This window comes from Takifugu rubripes, chromosome 20 (genome assembly GCF_901000725.2).
Source record: "Takifugu rubripes chromosome 20, fTakRub1.2, whole genome shotgun sequence".
NCBI classification, from domain to species: Eukaryota; Metazoa; Chordata; class Actinopteri; order Tetraodontiformes; family Tetraodontidae; genus Takifugu; species Takifugu rubripes.
In genome coordinates this window covers 3543081-3567080 of record NC_042304.1, presented here as the reverse complement: position 1 = coordinate 3567080, position 24000 = coordinate 3543081, and the positions used below count along the sequence as shown (strand labels likewise).

The following is a 24000-nucleotide window of genomic DNA, read 5'->3' as shown; positions in this document are numbered from 1 at the left end:
TTTCCAAAACGCTGTGAATCGCTGATGCTTCTGCTCCCTCTCAAAGCTGGTTGCAGGAGCTCTCTTTACTTTTTTGTTCTTTAATAACCTCGGCGCAGAAAAACAATCTGAGACAAAACACCTGGAAGTTGGTGGCAACGCGCAGCCTTTCAGCGTGCGCTGGAGCCAGCTTCCTCTTCTCTTTCCCAGAATGACAGCAGATGGGAACAACCATCATGTTGAAACTAGATTTGTAATCCACATTACAAGGAAGTCTCTATGGTTTGTGGATTTATGGTTGCGTTGCAGCTCCAGTCAGAGCTCCACACATGTAATGGGTATTATTCTCTCACACTGGTGCGTTTGTCTTCTCCCAGTGCTCCAATATCAACCCTGACTAGCATTAGCATTCCTAACAGAAACCTCGGATTAGCATGAAGGGTCCCGCTGACATCACACATGTCCGCAGGTTCCACGTAAAACTTGTTCGCCAGGATGGCACAGTAAGGCCAGGAAATAATTTAATGAATTAATGTTACTTTTTGAATGCCTTATGTTTCTATACTGAATCTAAATGAACACTTCACGCACTGCTGCCTCACAGCACGAAGGTTACGGGTTTGAATATCTGTGGGGAGTTTGCATGTGTTAGGGTTCTCTCGGGCTTCTCCCACCCAGTTACGGGATAGTTAAAGAAGAGGGACGGATACACACATATATTTTTACACCCCCTCCACAGATAACACTATGTATACTATATATATGTGCAGATTATTTCACTTTATTGCATCACGATACACTTGATTACCCTTTACTGTTAATAGGAAACAGAACTGCAGCTGAAATGTTACAATTAATCAACAATCCATCAAAATAATCACAATAAATGTCTGAATTTTGCTAAATGACTTTGTCTTCTCTACATAAAAATATTTGGTTATTTCTCATCGTAGCAGAAACCTATTAAACACCTCTGTTGCTCCTGGGGTGGGTACGAAGGTGGGAGAGCGTGAACAGATCTACAGATCCTACAGCGTCGATCTACGGTCTACGATCTGCTCGCAGCCATTCCTAGACTGACTCCACTTGGAGGCCCACGTGGAGATTCTCTCTTTCTCCCCATGCCATTCCTCCTCTGAGACCCAAACTCTCACGTTCACTCTCTAATCGTGCAGCATGACCCCGAGGATGGGGAAGAAAAGAATAAGAAATTACTTTCATTAAGAAATTCAGATTTCCCCCTTCCTTTTGATCTTGTGCCAGAAGAACATTTATGCTGATGAAATGCATAAATAAAGTTCTTAAATTATCCCGTTCCTCTTTAGCGCATGTATCAGGGCTGGAGAACTTCCAAACGAGACAGCTACAATCACAGTGAGTGCCTCTGAATAGGGGTGATTTAGAAGATGGCCCGTCGCTGCTTTAAACACCACCAGGCTCAACTGTGAGACTTCAGTGGATTCAAGGCTCTTCCCCGAGTGCAGCGATCCAAAACGTCAGCAGGAATTATAACGTGCTGAAAAATCAACAGCACGCACGTGTCTTCAGAATAGAATTATCATCATATCATTAGAAATCATCAATACAGCCAGATCCTAAAAACCTGCAGGTGGGTTCGGTGCAATGACGGTGAATAATCTGAAGGCGAGAGCAACTAAACAGGGATGGACCTAAAAATACCCCCTGAAGCTGCAGCGACACCAATCAATCACTCTATTTATATATTGTCTGTTACAATCAAAATTGTCTCTAGGTGCTTTCCAGAACCCCAGGGCCTGACCGCCAACAAGCAACAGTGGCAAGGAAAAACTCCCCTTTAACAGGAAGAAACCTTGAGCAGGACCAGGCTCATGCAGGGGGACCCTCCTGAGGGACGGCTTGAGGGAAAGGCTTATTCCACTACTTCAGCCAGCCACCGGTGGACCGTGTGTCACATTTCCACACATGCAGCAATAAACCTTCACATCAGCCGTGTCCCAGCAGCGTGTTTACTATAAAGGCAGCACGGTTGTTGCACGGTTCCGGTAAGTCTCGCCTATAAAAAAACCCAACTACAGATTTGTTTGCGATGTTGCTGACAACAAGAAACTTTGCCTTTTTTCTAACCGAATATACACACTTCTGTAAAATCATTTCCTTGTGGTCTCGCAGAATGATGCGTCTTTCAAGACAATATTGTGCAATGAAATGACTATTTGTTGCCCAACGCAGCAGCGTGAAATCGGGCCACAGTTTGGGAAACAGAAACAAAGGCTCCCGAAGATGGAAACGACACTGGTGTTTTCTCAGATATCCCTGAGTGTTGTTCAGATGGAACCTTTTCCATTAGGGATGGGCGAGTACCCCTATCAGGTATTGGTATCGGGCCGATACCGGGCTCATTCCAAATGAGTGGTACTCGTGACGCTACTCACCGATGCTCAAGGCAAAATAAAAAAAAAAGCAACTTATATCAAGTAGTGCACCAGAACATGGTGGTGCACTCAAGCATCAGTGGCTCTCGTCCTGCTTGGACAAACACAGCGCGCTGTCCACACAAGCGTGGCTGCTCCCAACCAGGAAACGTTGCCGGTTTTGGAATTGCAGAACGCAAACTCGGCAAAATTAAAGTTGCAAGAGGCGGTTTGAAGAGTAGCTCATTTTAGGATCTTGCCATATTTAGCATTTTATGCAATTTGCACCACCGGCTGTTTTAATTAACCCTTCTGATCAAGGACTGTCGGTTTGAAACTTTTTCCAAATGCTCCTGTTGTCTAGAGAGCGGGTGGCTCTTGTGTTCCATCCATCTCAGAAGCTGTTTCACTGCAACGGCATATTTGTTTCATCGCGACGATGTTGCTAGCTTTAGACAACTTTAATGAGACTTGTCAATAGTTAAAAGTTAAAACATACTGTAAATGGCATAAAGATGTTTTTTTTAAAAAGCCACACTTAAACTTATTTGGACGGACGGACGGACAGACGGACAGACAGACAGATAGATAGCTTATTGTACTCATGCACATACTCGGTCTGAGAAAAAATGTTATTGAACATCCATATTTTACATGTTCCTCTTTTTTTTTTTTAAATCGTCTAATTTAATGGATTCAACACAGGATAGTGAAGAATCAGATCAAAGATGAAGTTGGTTCTCAACCCAGAAATGACATCATGAACATGAACTTTAAAGCATTATAGCTGGTGTCAGATCAGGTTGCAGTCGGCCAGGTTCCGTCCTACTCATCGGTAATAAATCAGCACAAACATATTCCAATTTATGATATAAATGCCATTGTTTGTCTTTGACAACTCGCACAATCCAAATTCCCCACATTCACCCATTTCAATATTTGAAGTGCCAACGTTACAACGTTAAAGCAGCTTTATCAACGACAGCGCCAGTTAAAGTGAAACCGGATCAAATCTGTGCTGACCACAGTCAGAGATTGTATGTTTGAGAGGGCTCCTGCTGCAGAACATGCATCTCCAGCTGTGCGCAGTGCCCAGTTCTGCACCTATACAATGGATATTTAGCTACTGTGCAGCTGAAAATGTGGATTTTAGCAAGTGCGTTTCATTATGACACAATTAGCTTATTTTAATTTGCAGAACTACAGCAGAGCGGGTCAAAAACAGAACGCGAGACAGGTGGAGGAAAGAATAAACAGTACTCACGATGTAGCACGGCTCACAATAGGCTTTTTTCTCCACGGCAAAGAAGGGCTTGCCACGCAGCTTGGTGCTGCAGGTCATGCAGACGAAGCAGTCGACATGGAAGACCTGGTCCATGGCAGTGCAGCCGGTGCCTTCACCTACCACGTTGTCTCCGCAGCTTGCACAGCGGCCTGTTGGGGGACAGAGGACGGGAGGCTGAGACCACTTTCAACACATATTAAAGGTCAGATAACTTATAGCGGCGCACACTAGCATTCAGCGCCAACACGACAGAGATTAAAGTGAGTGTTGTTCAGGGCAGCTGTGATGAAATGTGTTATTATGACACTTATCGTCTTTTGAAACACAGCGGGGTCAAACTAGGCGGACTTTGCCAAGAGACACTTATTACAATTACAATGTGTGAATGCCAGCCTTTACAAGTCAAAGGTCCTGCTACATATTAGCGCTGAATGGGTTTGCTCTTGAATAGTTTCAAGGTACAAAAAGATGTGAGTTCAGAAGACAGGGTATCTCAAAATTTAGTGCCGTGAGCTGCAATGCCACGATAACAAAGATGGAAAAGGTAAAAACCGGAGGCAGAACGGGCAAAAATCCACACAACACAATGACAACACGTTTGCCTGAAGAAGTACTGAATGTACCGCCCAACACGACGAGGTGGATCGTAAGAACGGCAGGTCATCAGGGGCTCTACAGGCCTCAGTGATTCATCAGCCACTCCGCATGTTTGTCGACGACCTAATTCTGTTCCTCAGCTGATCATTCGTTCAACGCACCTTTAAAAAAAGCCACTAATTGGAGATTTTGAGCTTCTTGGTAAATGAGCTAAAGCCTAATAGCATTTTAGCATCGTGTTGGCTCCCTGGGACCAGCCACTAGTACTACCATGCCCCCAAATTTAAAAAGAAATCCCTTTAAAAGCTTCACTTCCTGATGTCAGATGAGGCTAATCTTTATTTCTATTTCAAACACGGGATAAGGAGGGATTAAAAGGCAAGTATGCAACATTAAAGAAGCCATACGCATCACCACAGGGTGACGTAGACGACATCTCAACTAAAAAAAAAAAAGAAAAAAAAAAGAGGCTTTGAACGATAAAAAGAAAACTTTAGAAGTACAACCAAGTCTTTGTAAAAAGGGCACAAGTGAACTGATATTATTGCGCCAGAAAGAGCCAGATTGCATATTGCGAGACATGGCATTTGGATATCTTTAATTGAGTTGGAGATATCATTAATTGAGTTTAAGATGTCCTCGACTCAATGCAAGTTATCTTCAACCTAATTAATAACACTGTCAATTTAATTACTGGTATCTTACAATAATAGGGTTTAAAAATATTATCTCGGAATGCTTTATTTTTTACACATCTTAAGACAGATGCAATCTCTCAGAGGAAGGATGATACAGGATATTTAATTAATTCAAGTTCAGTTCCGTTGTGTAGATCATTTTTTTCTCCTGATCTGAAGGCTGATTTTCGTGATGACTGACACGGTGCGGCGTTGTGAACCCAGCAGTTCAAGCGTGTTACAGACAGCGGCGAGACACTAACCGGGGGAGATAGAGTATCTGATGCATGCGTTTTCATAGTCCCACTTTCTGTTTTCGTATCAAAGTGCTGGAACAGAGTGGAAAGCTAATTCTTTCCCAGGTATCGGCGCAACTTTTCACAGTCATGTGTTGTTGAGATCAAAAATCTGCTTGACTGTAGGGCCTGCTGATGGTGTTCCTCTCTGAGATAAAGCGTTATCTTATTCTCGGTGGAAAGTGTGGAAAGTTGATTAACAAATGACAGGATCTGCAACTTTTCCAGCAGCGATTTCAAGTCATCATTGAAACCACGTTTGTTTTTCTTTGCATCGTTTTCATGCGGAATTTTTTTTTTCGGGTTCAGTGGCTGGAAACGCATCAGGAAATGATGCCGTCGCATCAATTAAGTCATTACAAAGACCATTTTTTTCCGCACCCCCTTTGCAGAGTGCCACTGATATACCAACAGCTGTCAAGCCAGCGCGGGAAAAAGAAATAAAAAACAAAAAGCACACTATCAGTTTCATCTCTTCCCACAGCTCTATCCACACCTCAATTATGGCTGCCTTACCTACTGTATGGAGAGGGAGATTAAACAAACTGATGAAGGCACATCTCAGGGGGACATGTGGGTGTCAGTGGAATCACAAGCAGGGTAATCACTTCAGAGAGCCAGGGGGAGAGAGAAGGGGAGAGAGAGAGAGCGAGAGACAGAGAGGGAGCATGCCGAGCCTGTTAGTGGCTTCAGATCACAGGCCATCTTCAGTGAGTGGATGAGAATGCCAAACATGTCCCACAGGGCTCCCACTTTAAATAGCGTGAAGGAAACCTCTCGGAAATCCTTTTCCTTTTGGCAGTCTGTGATCGTGAAGGCCCTTAGGAACTATTTGTGCGCGACTGTGCATACAGTCTGCATACAGTATGTGTAGCACACACACACAGATGCAGACAAAGAAAATAATGTGTTTGCACCAGAACTGTCATACAGAACCAGACGTCTCACACGCTTGAGACGTGTGGGGGGGAAAAAAAAACAAACAGCAGATGTGAAGTGGCGCATGCAACAGATTAATGAAGACCAACACTGTTACCTCACATTATTGTTAAAATCCAGAGCGTTTCCCCGTTTCAGCAGGAACCAGGCAGAGGGGCGCCGCAGGGGAACCGGTCCTCATAAATGATCATTATTATTGTTCGCTGACGTCTGAAAGTCCGCGCTCTGGACAACCCCCCCATCCCAGGTGACAATCTGACTGCACCAGGTTATGATTTTAATCTGTTTGGCGTGCGTAAACATTAAGAAAATGACGCTTATCTTTCATTTTAAGTAAGCGTTTAGGTATTCATTATGTAACGATATGGGTGGTAAACCTGGACCACAGGTTGTTATTATCGTCATCAATCTGACATCTTCTGCGTGATCCAGCGCCCTTCCAAAACTCACGTATGTGTAGGGCGGCACCGTTAAATATCCCAAACAGAAGCTCATCCTTTGGAACTATGATAAACGATCTGTTCAATTCCTCATTTGCACAGCTCCGATTTTTATGAACTGAAAGAAAAGAGAAGCGGCGCGTTTGGAAACTTTAAAATGAGACGCACCTGTCTTATTTACTGATCGCTTTCATCTGTAAATTGGCTGAGATAATAAAAATGTTATTGCAACATCACAAGAGGTTTTACCTCATGAATCACTGTAATGATGCAAACAGTGTCAAACGTACCGCTGAGTAATTTTACAGTCCATCAACAGAAAGCCTTAAAGTCGGCTTAGCTGACTTCAAGCTATTAGAAGTGATTTAAGGTACGACCCAAAAAACATTTCAATTATACCTTCCCCACGTCTCAACTGTGAGATGAAAGGGGGAAAAAAAAGACTCGCACTGTAAAAAGGATAAAAAAACGCTTCTGAGTGAGTCTTTATCTGTTCTCCTCCAACAGTTTTACCGTCTGATAATACAGACGAGCGCCGAGTGTTTTACAGTGATTCACATCAATAATTACGCGCGTCTGCGTCAGAAATAAGCATTTTTCAATTTTCACACCCTACTTCAGTTGATTTCTTGAATAATAGAGGACAGCAATTGAAGTCACATCATATTTACCCCCGTGGAAATGATCGCAAATACTTTCGAACTATTTCAGCTGGGCATAAAGGAATCATGAAAGGCCTCGCTGCTCCCCAGTGTCCCTTTGCACGGGGAATGAAACCAGAGTCTTAATATCAAAACTTCAAATAGTTCCTGTTGAACCAATGTGGTGGTGACGGGGAGGGGGGGGGGCAAGTTCATTTACACTTTACACACTTTCTTCCTTTCATTCTTCAACCCTCAGAAGTCTCTCCTCTGTTACATCGAAAGTCAAAAGGACTGAAAAGAAAATCTTTTCGTATTTTCTTTTCTTTCTTTTTTTAAAGAAGCACGTTTGCTGTGAGCTATAGAGGCTTGGAATGGTTAGACAATTTAATTGGATAAAAGGAAAAGATTAAAGAGGCCCTGACTCTGTTCCATAAATAATTGATTTCTAATGTATTTGTAGTGGCAGTGAGACGCTGTTGTTTGGGAATGGGGGATTTTGAGTGGCAGAACGCTTCAGATTTCCCTCAGTCGTTGCCGTCTTTGTTTTTTTTCTCTCTCCACGCCGTGATATTGAAGCAGCATGAAAGGCAAAGGGAGAGCACACTTGCAGCTGAATTTGATCTTACATCGTCAGAAATCAAAGATTGTGCATGTAAAGAAGGATCGCAGGGAACTTTTTTTTTGTGGGAGACCAAAACTTTTCACACTGTTACTAAAGAATAGAATTCTGCTGGTGCAACCCTTGCAAACCCCAATGGCAAAGCCAGCAACTGTATCCCACATTCAAAACGGATGGAAAAAAGGACAAAATCCATACGGGGACTAAAGTTTTGTGCTCACTTTAAAATACACGCAGTATATTGTCGTAAAGAAAAAGAACATTTTCAGCTTGTTGTTTCCTAAACCCATCAATGTTAATTGCTTTGCACTGTTTTTAAGGGTTTTATTTTTGTGTGTAGAAAAAAAGAAACATCCATCACAAAAAAGTGGGTTGTTCCTTTAGGCACATTCATAAATTACACAGACAAGTTTGGAGACGGCATCGAGTCCCGAGATGACAAACAGTCTGAGAAAGTTTCAATTATAATTTCCACCTTACTCGTGAGTGCAGGTAACCAGAACTGGCTTCTAGAAATCAGCTACTATGACGTCCAATTGCACTCATGCAGGGAAGAGTATTAGGGACACCCGTAGGAATAAAATACAGAGGAAGGAGAGTTTTTTCATCATGCACTTGGAGAAAAAAGTCAATAACTCTGAAATACAATGGCGAGGAAAAAACTCACCCTTTTGAGACTATAACAACCAGCAAATGTGACTTTTTTTATACAAAATACCGTGCAGATGAAACTCTACTTTGGACTCAGCTTTAGGAACAATGAAATACTTTCTCTTTTCATGTAGTTCTCAGTTTTAGGACTTTGAAGAGGCTGTGCCCAAAACACAACGCTGAAGTTTAACAAATCAAATAGTGTCAGACAAAGTTAATGTGTCACCCAGAATGTCAAAAATATTTCCATGCAGATAAGAGGCGCCAAAATCTGACAATAGGAGAAACAGAATCAGCTCGATGGATTCATGTTCCCTCCATTTCCCCCTCAGCCGCTGAATAGGAAGCTAGGAACCAGAAGTTTCAGCATCGTGTTCAGTCTCTTCAAAGTTCTGGTACTGACAACAACACTGTTTTTATGAGCTAAAATGGAGAAAAATGGATCAGTCAATTGATCCGAGTCCAAAATATGGTTTCACCTGCGCAGCATTTTGTATTTATTGTTATTGTAGTTAGGTGACCCTAACGCTCTTCCTTACCCACAAAATACGTCCTATTACACAAAAACACCATCCAGAGCCGAGTAACATATCTAAATATGGTAAAAATGGAGGCATTTCTTAAGAGAGCTCTCCTGGAAACTGGCAAAAGAAAAACAGTCTAACTCCCCCACGGAAATACGAACAACAGGTCAGCTAGTGGCTGCCAGCGAAAACTACCAAAGTTTAACTACTTGGCCCTCAGCTGCCAGGGGCCACAGTTTGTGCTGTTCTATTCCTCCCCCTCCAGGTTAATTTACTTTGTCGCTTCGGACTGCACCCAGTGCTGTATGACAATACTGCGGCCTCCACTTGCCCTGGGACGAGGAGAGAAATAGCTGTCATCACTGCATTCCGGCCTGTAAATGCCTCCTTCCTAACCCCTGCCTTTAATCTCATTCCCAATGTCAGCAAATAGCAATCTGTAAAACTGCTGCGGCCACGGTGGAGGGCGGAGGATAGGCGAGCCCGTGCCACGGAGCATTACTGCTCAGCATGTCAAGGCCCGCGGCAGCAGGGAGAGGCTCCGAGTGTAGGTTACATGGTTTAGAAGCAGGTTGGCAGCGGCGACGTGGAGGGGTGCCAGGGAGAGGGCAGGACCGGAGAATGGGGTGACAAGGAGGGTGAGAGGAGGGCAAGAAGGAGAGTGGGGGGGAGGGAGGGGTGAGACCGAGGCGGGAGAACAGGTGAGCGCACGAGCGTTGCGCCGCTCTCTGCTGAAAGCGGTGCGTCTCTGCATGGCGCTCCCCCGTGCACACCCGCGTGCTTGCAACTGTGTCCGCATTTGCGTGCGTGAGCATGCTGATGTCTACTCGTTCCTGAGGTCAAACGCTCACTCACAAATGAAATCTAGCAACGTGAGTGCCCGCGAGCCTCAGCTGGGCTCGCACGGCAGCTGATCTTGCAAGCCTCAGTGGAGCTGTCTCAACGAGGCAGGCTAGCAAGCGCCGAGCCCGGCGGGAGGGGACGGGAGGACGGGGGAGGAGGGGGGGGGCGGGGGCGAGCGTCAGGGCGGTCACCTCACGTGAACCGCTGCCAACAAGCAGGCTTCTGTCGCCGGGAAGAGAAGCCCCGCGCTGGCAAACTGCATCAGCTGAGAAACTAGAAAGCAGTGTCGCGAGGTCAGCGGCAGGGCTGCAGCAAGATAATGAAAAACACTAAGAACGGCCCCCCCGCCCCCACTCAAAACAATATCAATCCTGAAAAATGTCAAGTGACGGGAAGGGGGGCGCTGAGCTCAAACATAACCGAACATGATTCCAATGGAGAGAAGCTTTTGGGAGAATTTCTTCAATCTGACAAATGTGGAGATTATTTGAAGAGGAATTACATTATTTACATCATAAAAAAAGGGTCTTGGAAGTCAAATCCAGAAGCTCGTACTGACAAACACCCTCCATTGTTCTTCAAAAGGCGGCTATGATGGATTATCCTTGGCCATTGTGCTTGATAATCTAGTTTTTTGCAGTCATGCATTATAATCCACCGTAGGTGGTATAGTGATGCACAGGCTTTAATGTAGTTGCCATGTCACCAGACTGCTCCATATCATATCCCCCTCTTCCGCCCCTGGGTGGCCGCTGACCTCTTTCCAGCCGTATTATGCTCCGTCTCATTCAGACAGCTCCAACATCTACTGTACACACAGCAGATCACAAATACGCAGCAGAGAAGGAGAATCTCAGGAGAATTAAAACGAAGAGACCCCTTCGAGCTCCACGGCCGCCGAGCACGCGACAATGGGAGACGCGGACGAGAGGGGGGTTAGGTAATACTGCACGGCCGTAACTGTAGCCACAGATGCTTTTAGGCTCAGCCGACGTGACTGTTCTCACTTCAGTTTGCTGCCTGTCAGCAGGATTAGAGATTTATCAGGCCGATTTTTAGAAGAGGCGGTGGAAGGGTGGAACACGAGCTAGAGGAAAACCCATTACGCTCTGGAGTGGATCGGAATCTCAGCACGATACAAAACTGCATTTGCCACTTTTGTTAAATCTTCAAGAATGGGTATTTTGGCCGGATAAATCCTCTTTCCAAGTATGTTTTTCTATTATAGCGTCCTTATACAGCACGCCAGGATTCCTAAAACTATTTGTTGGAAGTAGCCTCTCTGTGTATTCATAGAAACTAAGAACAATTACAGGAACATTGTTTATGGAGTTAATTTTACTTCAGCTTCAGGGCAGAATGTAATTGCGACAATGAGGGCTGAGTCAAAGCCTCCTTCCAAACAACACCGAAACGAAGAAAATTAAGGACCCAAACTCTGTTTTGTGAGTGTCGCGGTAGCACTGTATGGGGCTCACGCGTGCACCGATACGGTTCCAACCTGGAACACCACGTGCGCGGCGGGGTCCAGTAAAGTAAATATGAACATTTTGCAACAATAGGAAGGGTGGCCTAAACTCAACCAGATCAAATAAAAACACGACTGTTTAGCATTGTTGCATTACTTTAGTGCAACATGTTATATTTCCACATCCGCATGAACCTGCTGAAGTTAAAAAAAACCACTTATTTAAACGAATCGTCCTGTTAGCCCAGCGTGTTTACAACAATGCATATTTTATTTATGCAGACATGCCGTGGAAACTGTAGAAATAAAGAGAATTTAACGGTACACTTTAGTAGAAACAGTTTGCTGTACTGTGGAGACAATTGGCCAAAGGCATTCGGAGACTATGGAGGTGGGAGGCAGGTCGGGAGCAACGGGGCGTCTTTTTACGATTTTATTCTGACACATATCCCACTCGTTATGACACATCTAAAAGCAATCTCCTAAGAGTTTGCTGAAGGCGACCTCAGTAATATGCTAATGATTTCCACCAAAGTATCTTAGAGAATGCACAAACCTGTCTAAACTGGAAGCTTATTAATACATTTAGTTGGGATGCTCAGATGTGTGATAGCGAGATGGGGGGGGGCAGAACCTAAACTTTTTCCTGACCTAGTTACCTAAGCTGATCCACCCGACTCCTCTGGCCTGTGCCGCTACTGTGGCTACGGTACCATTTGTATCTCTTCCAAGATTCCTCATGAACTTTTCATGCAAGGTGTCTTATAAATTATGAGGGCTCCTCCAGCCGACATTACGGGGGAAATGGCAAACGCCTGCCGTTCCTCCTGTGCCTCTCATCGCAGGAAGGAACGCTCGCTCAAACCGAGGCGGCTTTTGCGACAGCGCGGAGTTCACGGCCGCAGTACAGTAACCCCAAATGTATCTCCGCTCGTTTCCAACGAGTCTCAGACATCAGATGTAGGCATTAGCGAAACATTTATGCCACTGCCCCGAAATCCCCCTGGAAAAAAAATCACTCTGGATAAATATTGGATGGGTATTAAAATTTCACATCCTTAATTCTATACAGAAGAATACGGAACATCTAGAATCACATGAAAGAACTCAACTTGTCATTCTGGTATTAACGGAGGAATAAAAACATTCTGGGCGACAGAATGAACCTCACTGTGTAAGTATCATCATCACTAATTGTAAATAATGCAGTGCATCTCATCCTTTCAATTATTCAGCTTTCTGTCCTGGTTTTGGGTGACAGAAATATAGTGATGACAAAATACCCTAAGTTCCTCTGACAAATGCCGTGGCATCTGCACTGGGAGCTGAAATAGCTGTGTCTTATTAGATTTCCACAAACACAGTACACCTACGCACAACCTAAGTGGATTAAACATGACGGATGATGACATTTGAAGAAAAGGCTCTTTCAGATTACTCAAATCTAATCTGGAACTCTAAATCAGGACTAATCAGCTGCTTTTCAAAGATGCTTCAATCGCGGGAAGAATTTCTGGCTTGAAACCCGTGTTTCTCACAAGAAAAGCCTTTCTTTTATGATGCATCATTTTCAGGTTTTCTTTACAGTTTAAGAGGCATTTAGAATCGAGGACGCCGGCTTTTTAAGTCCCAGCGAGATGCCGCATGACTGCTTCTAGAGTCAAACTGTTGTGTAATAATATTGTGTAACTTTTAAACTACAAATAAGGTTTTTCACTGGGGCTGTGTGACATCACGGAGCCCGGGTTTAACATTAATTCAGCTGAATTTACCCCCTCTGGACTCTGCTGAAACCTCACTATAGCTGCTTCAGATTAGGAGCTCCTCAAAGACATTAGTGACACCAATAGAAACTTTGCTATAAGAAGACAATGATCCAGTCCAGTGGCACGCTAGAGATCGCAGCCCCACTTTGATTAATCTTGTTAATTACTAGCCTTAGGGTTGCTACAATTCTTTTTGTAGCCTTCTTCCCCCTGAACCCCACCAAAAAAAGAAGAGGCTTGTATGCCATTAGAGTCTTTGTAATTACAAAAGTCTCATGCCCTGGGACTGCTGCTCCGGCATCTCTTGATGCAGTCGTGCTGGACCGGAGTCAATTTTACATTTGCGCGGTAGTTGTATGTACATTATTCAGCGGGGGAGGACAGGAACTCGGAGGATCCACGGAGCAGCGCGCGCCTCCGCTTGAACTTGTTCCTAATGAGTCCCTGAAGTCACCTCAGTCGAAGGCTCCTGCCCTCATCCTCTTTGTTTCTCTCGGTTAATTCAACTGTCGCCCCGTTTAACCACGAGACCGTCCTCCTCCCCCTGTTCTCCACCCTCACCCACCTCCTCTTCAGCAACAGCCAGCTGCTGTCAGCTGGGGACACGCGTGCGAGCCCCAACTTGCTCCGGCTACCTCAGCTCACATATGACCCATTTACCCCATGCTGCCTGTTCACCAGCCCACAGCCACTCAGCCTTATATTCGCAACTACTGGCACGTGCAAGCATGGTATAGGAGTCAGCGCAGCTCATGCAGGGCCGGCTTCAAGTACGCAATTCAGCCAAAAATTAGGCCAACGAAGCTTTGAGGGCCATTCTGCTGTAAAATGACTCCTCTCTGCTTAAGCCAGCAGATCCGTTTGACCTACGTCTAATGTGAACCAATTAAGGTCTTTACATCAGTGCGCCCCAATGTGGAGCTGAATATCCCTTAATACCAGTTAAATACATGTCCCTGTAGCTGTAATACACCTACACATGCTATCATGGTGTGCTGTGTGATTATGGGCTGATATAAATCCGGCTCCAGAGCCTCATTCAGCGTATTGAGTGAGGTATCTAATGGGCATGGGAACTAATTCCAGGGCAAAGGGGATTAAAAGCTAGAGAAGAGAGAAGCAGAAGGGTGGCACTTGCTGGCAGCAGAGGGTACAGAGGGCGGAAAATAGAAAGAAAATATAAAAAGCCGATTTTGGGAAATAGTATTAAAATTGGCAAGCTTTTTTGGGGGGGGAAGCACAGAATCACACAGGAGGAAGTAAAGTAAAGTGTGCATGAAAAAGAGATGTACTGTATGCTGGACTATAAAACATGACACAGCCTTATCAAAACACACACACACACAAATGCCAAATCCAATATCTGCCATTCTGAATGTACCCCTGCAGGAATTGTGCCCTGTCCTTTCATGGCACTGATATTGTTTGGAGACTATACCTCAGGGAGAGCTTCACAGATATGCTGCTGCTGCATCCACACATGGTGCTGAACAGACAGGATACACCAGAAATATCAGGTTCACCTTGTCTGTGTTACAAACACCCGAGCGCTGCGCGACACTCTGAAGTGGCTTCCCCAAAAACACTCTTCCTGCGACGCGCCGCCTGACTTTGTGGGCTGCTGCGCTCATTAATCAAAGAAATTGGGCGCTAATCGGACGTGATTAACCGATAACCTGACTCTCTTTTGTTTGGGCTTCTTCAACACTGAGCCTTTTCTTTTATTCATGTGAATCCAACGTCGACTCGTGGGTTAATGGGCTTATTTTCACCACTCTGCAACTTTCGGCGGCCACATTAGGATAGACTTACAAAAAGGAATTTCCACTGATGACTTTGATTCTGTTCTTTGCTCCTTCCGACACACACGACAAAAATAGCACAGTAGAGTGGCTTTGAATTGCCAGAAGTGGCATTTAAATCCACGTATCATTATTTATTTATTTATTAATCTAATTATTGATTAAAAAATAAGCACCATTCTGTTTTTTTATGTTGGTTGTTAATGTATTTCCTGAGATATTATACTATAGACCAGCATCCTTCAACACAGCCTCTTTTATAACCTGCAGCAATTTTAAAACATTCATGTCGTGTGATAGTTTGTGTCTTACGTCTATTGTGATTACCATTAAATCAGGAATGTATTTCGGTGTGTATCTAATTCAGATACGGCCCACAAACACCCCGCAGTTGGCGTCACACAAAATCCATCCAAGCGCCTGCTTAGTTACGTTAATACGCATATGCACTATTACCATTACACTGGAGTCTTAAACTATAAATCAGATTATGGTGTTCTTGTTCTAATGCAGAATGCACATAAAAAAAATCAAATATTAATAAAAAATGGCTTTGATTAAAGTCACCTAATAGCATCTGCTATTAAAATTAATGTGATCAGGCTGATGTGGTTGTCTATATGAATGGGAGAATGGAAACGGATGCTATATTCACTCACCAAAATATTCCTCAGAGGGCGGGTTGTCCATGTCAAACAACATCTTCTTGGTCAGACGCTCCAGCTCGTCCTCAGGATGGGCCACGGAGGCGCCGGTCTGGGGACAAGGAAACAACAAAGCAATCAGGGGTCGTGTTTCAATCCCCCGTTCAGTTGAATTTTGCCTTTATTGCCCCTCACTTATCTCAGAAACTGCAAAAAATGCTTATGCTGGGGAAAAATAAATACACAGACTTTAGACTAAAAAGGTTTGCAAAAATCCAACTTCAACAAATCAGAACTAAGCTGGCAAGGTCGAGAGAAAAACCTTCATCACTCAAAAACATGCATTGATGGGCTTCAGTCAGCCCGTGCCCTCTGAGAGAGACCTGACCCTGGCTCGGGCCCCAGTGGTGGAGCACATCCTTCTGTACAATACAAACATGTAAAAACACTTTGACCCTGACTAATCCTTTGGATCCCGCTCTTTTTTCCTTTAAATAACGATAACGGGAAGAAAAGAAGCGATGAACAGAAGAAAGCTACTTTGTGAACGTTTGCATCAGAACCGCGGGTCAACAGATAGTTATTTAGCCACAAAACACACAAGACTTCTGGTGTTTATCCCATTTGAGTCCAGATCTCCCCGAGATTTCAAAAGGTTGACATAACTTTGTGAGGATGAGGCACCTTTCCTTTCAGTGTGAGCCCCCCCCACCACCCCTTATCATGCACACGGTGACATCTGCCTGCTGTGTGTCTACATGGAGCTGATGTGCGCTGCCTGACATTTTCTGCCAATCATTTGCAACTCCCCCACCCCTCCAGCACGGGGCTCATGGCTCAATCCTGTCACAGGTGTGTGTGGCCTTTATAAAACCCCGGAGACCCAGACTTGACTCTTCTTTAGCTGCGCTACTAAGCTTCTTTTCATTAATCAGTGACACACAGTAGACGACCTTCCCTGGATCTGGGGCCAGACAGATCTTTGCGGGAGTTTTGATTTTCTATAATATAACATGGGCCCAGATCTTAGCTGACCTTCAACGTGTTCCTAATTGTGACCCATGGGAGCTGGCTGAATGTTAGAAACTGCTTGGGTGTTGTGTTAATGTATCCGCGGTCATTTGTGTCACATAAAAGAAGCACATTTGTCAATAAGAGATCGAGTAAAACATATTTCGTATTCGCCGTGAACGTGTCAATACAGACGGAGGAAAACACTCATTATGAATGATTTTCAATAAGTTGATGAATTGTGTCCGTCAGTCAGGGTTGGAGATTACAGGTACGTCTCAGAAAGAGAAGCTCATCCATTCATTACCCAGACACCGGTTCATTTTTTGAATGTTGATGATGACGGCTTGCAGCGAGCTTATAAAACCCCCAAATTCAGCATCTCCGATAATAAGGCATGAAGAACTGTGGCGTGGCCTGGAGGAGCTCTGATATTGACCTTCAGCATTGTCACGCCGTCTTCCTCTTCATGATAGCCTTTAGAGTTCATTAACAATAAATTTAGTTATCTTTCTTTTCTGGAAAGAGGACTTTGGACCACGGGGAGGGGGCAGATGAGACGCCACTGATGTCTCAGCTGGAGGAGAGGAGAAGCTCCATGTGAGGAATGTGACACTTGTAGCTGTGGTCCTGGATATTCTCTTTCATATCCTTGAATGGGCTTCCTTTCGCATTCGGTTGTGTGTGTGAACCACATTTCCTCTGGTCCATTCAACTCCCCACTGTTGTGCTTGGAGGCGGCCCTCTGTGAGCAGCCAGCGTCTAACAATGACCTTCAGCGTCTCCTTGCTCCTTGGGGTGTCAGTGATCGTCTTCTCCGTGATTGTGCAGCCTACCGAACCAAACTGAGAGGCCATCGAAAGGCTCATGAAAAGTGTTGTAAGTTAATTATGTAATTAGACTATGAGTCCAATATTGAACTTTTTCACCAAACTGCAATTATCTAAGACGCTTAATTTGGGTTTTCATTAGCTGCTAGCCATAACCTCCTAATTCAAATGAATTAGTGACATAACATGACATTCTCATTTATTGACACACCCCTGTACATAGAGCTCATGTGCCAGAGGAGTGAAACACTTAAACCACAGGTGCTTCAATCTGAGAGATTTATGGAGAGAAACTCATTCCCAGGGACAGTGAGAAGTCTGGAGCTCTGGATGCTGTAACTTTATGACGCGTGGCTTTTTCCCCCTCAGTTGGATGATGACACAGCTGGCTGATAATGGAAGCCCACATATTAGGCCTCATTAACTGTGAGGGATCATCATGCTCAACGTGCAAATGTGTCCGCTCCTCTCTGTCTGCTGACTTTAGACAGCAGCAGGGTGGATCTCAGCCTGTCCAGTCTTTAATGACAGCGGTCTGGAGAGCTTTACGTAGGACTCGAATTCAACTGATTTAATACATACAAATTACAAACCACTTCAAAAAGCTCTCTTGTTGTCAGCATTCTGTACATTATGACCTGTGTTATTAGTTTGAGACGGTAAAGAGGACAATTTAACACTGTTAATCTTAGCTGCACATCAAAAGCAGACTGGAGAGGGAACGAAATGCTGTTATTACCAGAAACCGACTTTTGAGATTAAGCTTCATTTTATACCTTATCCACTCTTTGACACCCCGCGGCAAGGCGCTGCCAGAGAGTTTAAAGCACCTTGTTAGGGAGTCTTTTGTGACAGCACAGAATAATTTTTCACTTGAATAAGAGAAAGAAATTGCTTCCCTGCATGCTTTACAATTGCTTCGCAGTCCCTGTTCCCACTTTTCAAAGGTAACAATAGAAACCATACAGCAGCTATATGTGCTGGAGACGGGGCTTTTTTCACTGACGTCTGGCTCAATTCAGTAAATTGTTTGCCTGCGCCCTCTGAGATCCTTTTTGATAGCAGTTCACACTGAAAAATCCTGTGGACCAGGTCAACGGCGGCATCTATTTCCCATTGTTTTGTGTGTGCAGGAAGGGTAGCGCTTTGAGGTCATCATCTAGCAGCTTTTTGGTGACGCTAACCGGATCGGCAGCGATAAGTCCGACCATCCTGACCATCAAGACATACGACGTCACAATACTCCACTTAAAAAAACAGGCCGAGTGGCGTGCTGTCTAACAAAACGCCCACAAGCTGATCAGCGCTCAACTGCCAGATCTATGAATAAAGCTGAGAGCACCACCCGCTGTGGGATTGGCGTTGTGTCAGAACTGATTAGGTAGGAAGTGGTGTGGGATGGGCAGCAAGCAGAGGGGGCTCGGCGCCTGCTCTCACCTGATGCCCTGACAGCCTCGCTTCCTGCTACGACTCAAACCTCAGGGTCCATCGGCCCTGCTTCTGCTACCAAGGTAAAGAGTGAACGGAAGAGACAACTGCAGTGAGGGTGGAAGGGAGGAGATGGCGTGAGGAAGTCGGATGCAGGTCAGCTCCAGGTCAGCAGGAGTGAGGCGGGTTCGGTCAGCTCTTCCACACTGGCTGTCCGGCTTTATTAAATGACGCGTTCACAAAGCATCGCGTGGATCACCACCTTGAAAGAGCTGGAACATTTAATGCAATCGCACACTAAAGATGCGAGACAACGGAAACTAAAAAACCCCAAACCAGACAGCTGCAAAACAAGGTTTTCCTCACGTCACGTTTCACTTCACCTTCTGCTTCACCCCCCGTCTATGCTGCTCTTTAGCACGACAGTAATGCTGGTTCTTTTGATTTTCTTACATGCGAGGTAAAGGGAAAATCCATTTTGGTTTTCCAGGACTCACGAAGTGCATCAACAGGTTTTGACCCTAGAAAGAGTGATGGGCAGTGAAACAGAGCTACAGCGGACCGCCGCGCTGACAATGAGGCTTAGAAATGTACAGACTGCCAATCAGACCGGAACACCACCACCAAGTAGCGAGCACGACGTTGCTTCTGTTTTTTTTAATCTGCCGTATGGACCAAATGTAATTGTTTTGCCTTTTTACAATAGCTGAACCTTTCCTGCATTACCAGCACAAACCAGGGGGGCGGGGGCGGGGGCGGGGGCGGGGGGCACACTCAGACATATTTATCCACAGATTACAGATGATGGACACTTAACAGTGCAGGATGCTTTTTAGCTTCTGTTGAGCTGCAGCTTTAACTCGAGCTTTAAAAAGAGAAGATTTATTCATCTGACACCATGGCTTTGTCTTCCGAAATTACAATAGTATTATTCAAAACGGACAGAGAGCTTTTTTAAATGGCTTATTAAAAATATTAATGCTATTAACAACAGCAAATGGACTGTTAAGAGTTGGGGAGAGAGAGATTTTTTCTTTTATTGGATTGAAATATCTCTTTTAGAGGCACATTTATTCCTGTAACCCAAACAAGTGATTATGGCAGCTTAGGTGAATGTGTTTTAAAACAAAGGAAGGATTGGGCCATCACTCGCACTAGCCCTTCGGTGAGTTAGCGTGCCTCTGCGTTGACGTTTAAGACCAACAATATGTTGTGTTTCTAGAATCAGTACAGATGGGCTTTCCAAATGTATCAAGAGGTATTAATTTATAACGGATGGCTTTATTTGATGGCCTGCTGCAGACCCAATTTCTTAAGAGTCCCTGAAAGCCAAACATTGTTTATGTCCCTGCAACACAAAGGTGCACTTAGAAGCCGGGAGAGCGCTTCGGCACTGGGATTTCTTCCACAGAAAAGACAGTTATATTGATAATTCAAAGAGCCGCTCTCTTTTGATTACACTAGCGGATGTCAAGATGTCACCAGGCGCCAGTAAAGGACGCAGCCGGTATTCGGCTTCAAACAAGCAGGGATCCCTCTAGAAATAAATTGCCAGCTCCAAGTTTTAAATGAAGAAATCGCGAGATGACTTCACGTGTTTTAGCATCCTTACGTAAGGTAGCAGATGAATTTCCAGCTCGGGACCCTGTGAGTGATCTGTACTGCATTACACTTTAAGAGGAGGTGTCACCGCGCTACATATTAAGCTCAAGGCCACCTTCTGAGGAGGCACAGATAAAGTATACATTCTCTTTAAACAAAATAGGTCATGCTGTTTCAGCTCCAATTAAATGCTGAGGGGAAAAAAATAACAGTCAACTGTAGAGCAGCTGTGTACGTAGCAGCCAGGGATAATTAAAAATTAACCAATTCCATTTCAGACATTTTCCACAGTCGCACACGTCTTTGTCAGAACATGAATTTATATAAAGAAGGAATTTTTTACAGTATTCACAGGCACGTTATGCATGTAGAGGGGCCTTTCAATGTTACTAAGATGGTGCGTGTGTAAAAACTAGGTCATCTGTTGGGAACTGACACATCCCCCTGCAAACACACAAGCAATCCAAAAAAAAAAAGAAAAAAGAAACACACTCCACACATTGTTGGAATGGATATAAAACTTATTTGGCATTGGCTTTCAAATTATGCACATTCACATTTAAAAAATGAATGAAACCAAATCATACTGGATGTAGTTCTCCCAGGGTCACTCACCTTACAATTGTAGCAAGACATTTGTGCATAAGTCCATTAAATGCACTTCAGACAGTTTATATCTTAAATTTAGAGTACTGGCAGGGTGAAGGTCCTTGAATTTCTTTACCTGATATAAGGGAAAGTTATTCATGTGCAGAGACACGTGGAAGTCGGTGGGGAGCATATCCATCTGGTACCAGCAGGGGCCGCTGTTACGCAGGTGCTTTTACTGTCTGGGGGCTGTAAATAACATATTCCTCCCTCCATGCAGATTGAAGTTATCGGTGTCGTTTGACACTACCGCATCGCTTTGCTTCAGAGAAGCAGTGGGAGTTTTTGAAAACAAGAGTATAAACTGCTGAGACATTTAATTCTGCCAGGGTTCACTGAAATGTGATGACAAGTATTGATCTGGTCCGTTATTTACCAACCCAGCTGTTCATCTCAGAAAGGGTCACTGAGGAGGGGAGTGAAAGGTCCTCTTATTTATGAACAGTGACGCCAAGACTCCTGACGCACTGAGGAAAACTACTGACCGTAGAAGCATGGGCAGGAGGTCAGCACGCCACCAAATAAATGACAGAAACTCCAAATTCCTAATGACACATCATGTGTTAAAAAACGCACGCCGCTCGCTGTGGTTCTGGCCTTTATAAGCACAGGGAGGGAGCAGTTTATAGGATGATTTATGCCCCGTGAGATCGAGCTCTGCCCTTTTACAGTATTTCTGCGCTATCTTAAGCTGCCATGGATGTTAAACATGCACATACCAGAGGGAGTAACTACCCTGCTCATGACTCGGGTCTTCAAAGACACATTTCTCTTTCTGACATCCTGCTAATATTTCAGTTCCTATCAGATCTCTTCCCTGTCGTTCTGTTGTAGTTGTTGCTCACTGGCCCTGAGGAAGATAACAGCAATCACCGCTCTGCATTATGCAGGTCTGTCGAGCTACTGGCCACATCACCTCACCTGACTTTGAGGAAACATCTGGTCCGTTTCTACTGAAATGTGCAGACACACGGAGAAACTGCAGCAAAGAACGTGGGAAGGTTTACAGGTAGAGCCACAAGCAGGGAAATGTGGGAGTCTGTGAGTACGACCACAGCAGTAAAAGCCATTAAACCCGGGAGGAAAGTTAGATGTTTATCAATTATCGTTAGGAAATCAAACTGAATCAGTTTCCAACTGTAATCTGTATGCTGAAAATATGTGACCCTCTGATTAATAATGAATGTTATCTGTGCGTCACATAACGTTAAACGTACTTAACCACAATCTAAAGGATGTAAATACCCCTGCAACTTAATGCATGTGACCTCTGCCACATTATCACATTAACTAGCGTAAACATAAACAGGATATGAAAGTACGTCAGATCTAAAGGATAAAATATGGAACTCTCGAGCAAACTTGTTACATCCCAGTTCAATCAACCACTTGCAGATTGACATATTTACCACTGACCTTTAATATTACAAATACCGAGAACCTCGCCAGGAAATGTATCTCTGCCAAAACAGGCATTCACCGGACAAATGCACATCTGCGCAAATACGCCACGGCGGCCACGTGGCTTTGAATTATTCAGCATTGGTGCCTTCTAAAAATACCCATTAGTCTCCATAACTTTGTCTTTTTTTTTTTTTTCAATTTTCTGGTCAACCTCAAAGTTCATTCAACGCTGCAACGCAGCAGAGATCCACATTTATTAACACCGCTAATGCTCCCATTAATAGGCTTAATAGTTTCCATGGTATCTGGTGGCTGAATGAGCACTAAGCCATGTTACAGGTCTGTTGACCGCGGCTAAAACGCTCTGGCGTGTTGCAAAAATGAAACATAAGCAGAGCTACGGTGGGCGATCTGACCTCACGGCTCGGGTCCAGCAGACTGACCCAGGAGGTATCCGGTAAGATGAGCCACTGCAGACCACCGTCAACACAACCTGAACTAATTATACGCTGCTGCTTGTACCGGGCCATGTCATCGGAATCCAAATGATGCCGTAAGACCTGAAGGAGAGGGGTGATGACCCCAGTGGAGAATGTGCATGGGTGTGTTAAGGTATAAGTCAGTGAACTGATATGTGCCAGTGGAGTTTTATTCCCCTCTGACATGAGCAGAAAAGTTAATAGGATTTAACTGCCTTAAAGAGCTCTCTGTACGATTCGTCTTTCTATGGGCTCCTCTTCACAATTGAGCAGCTTTGCCTTCATATTTAAACTAATTATACCTTCAATCAACATGCAGACTGTCCTGTTTATGCATGGAAATACAATACAGTAAACGCCATAAACACTGGAAACACAGAAGCTCAATATTCATGCCTATTGAAGAGCTTAAGCTCTTCCCTTTGGGTAAAAGAAGGGAAATGCAAATGCTATAGTTCTTGTCATTGTCTTGAAAGGAAATAGTTTTGATGGCAGAAAGGTTAACGTATGTAAAAGTAGAATCTATATGTAAACAGGTGTGGGCGTGTTTTCAAAGATGACTGCCTGTAGTGGCTGCTAAAGAATATGTTATATATACAGTATCTTCTATGCTGAACTCTCTTCCTGTGACTGTGTTCCATTGTGTCTTTTCGCCACATTCGTAATTCCTATAAAACTTTGACCCAAACTGGCTGCTGATCAGATTCTAGACTGGGACAGTAAATACATCCACTAAAAATGCATCAGTCACACTTTGTGTAATCCTGCGTTCCATCAGATAAACCGAGAAACGTGCGCATGGACGCGACCTGGACTCAGGCAATATCAGCCCCAGCAAACGCTCACATGATAGAAAACAGCTCCAATTAAGCGTCTAAACCCAGAAATGTGCAGAGTTAAAGCAAATTCATCAACAACAGAGAAGCATTTTCAAATCTTTTTTGCAGGTCGGAGTGTCCAGGACCAGAATGCAGACTAATGTCAGATATTCAAACATATTTGTCAGTTGAAACCATCATTGACCTTGGAGG

General features: G+C 44.3%; 1 protein-coding gene across 2 annotated transcripts in view; it reads right to left on the bottom strand.

Moving 5' to 3' along the window:
- lpp (LIM domain containing preferred translocation partner in lipoma) overlaps positions 1 to 24000 on the bottom strand; it is an 88494-nt gene that overhangs the window by 13457 nt on the left and 51037 nt on the right. For both annotated transcript variants that reach the window (XM_011614479.2, XM_011614481.2), the window contains 2 exons: positions 15583 to 15679; positions 3637 to 3806 (listed from right to left, as the gene is read on the bottom strand). In XM_011614479.2, coding sequence (XP_011612781.1) covers positions 3637 to 3806; positions 15583 to 15679 — 267 coding nt within the window. The remainder of the gene's footprint in view (positions 1 to 3636; positions 3807 to 15582; positions 15680 to 24000) is intronic.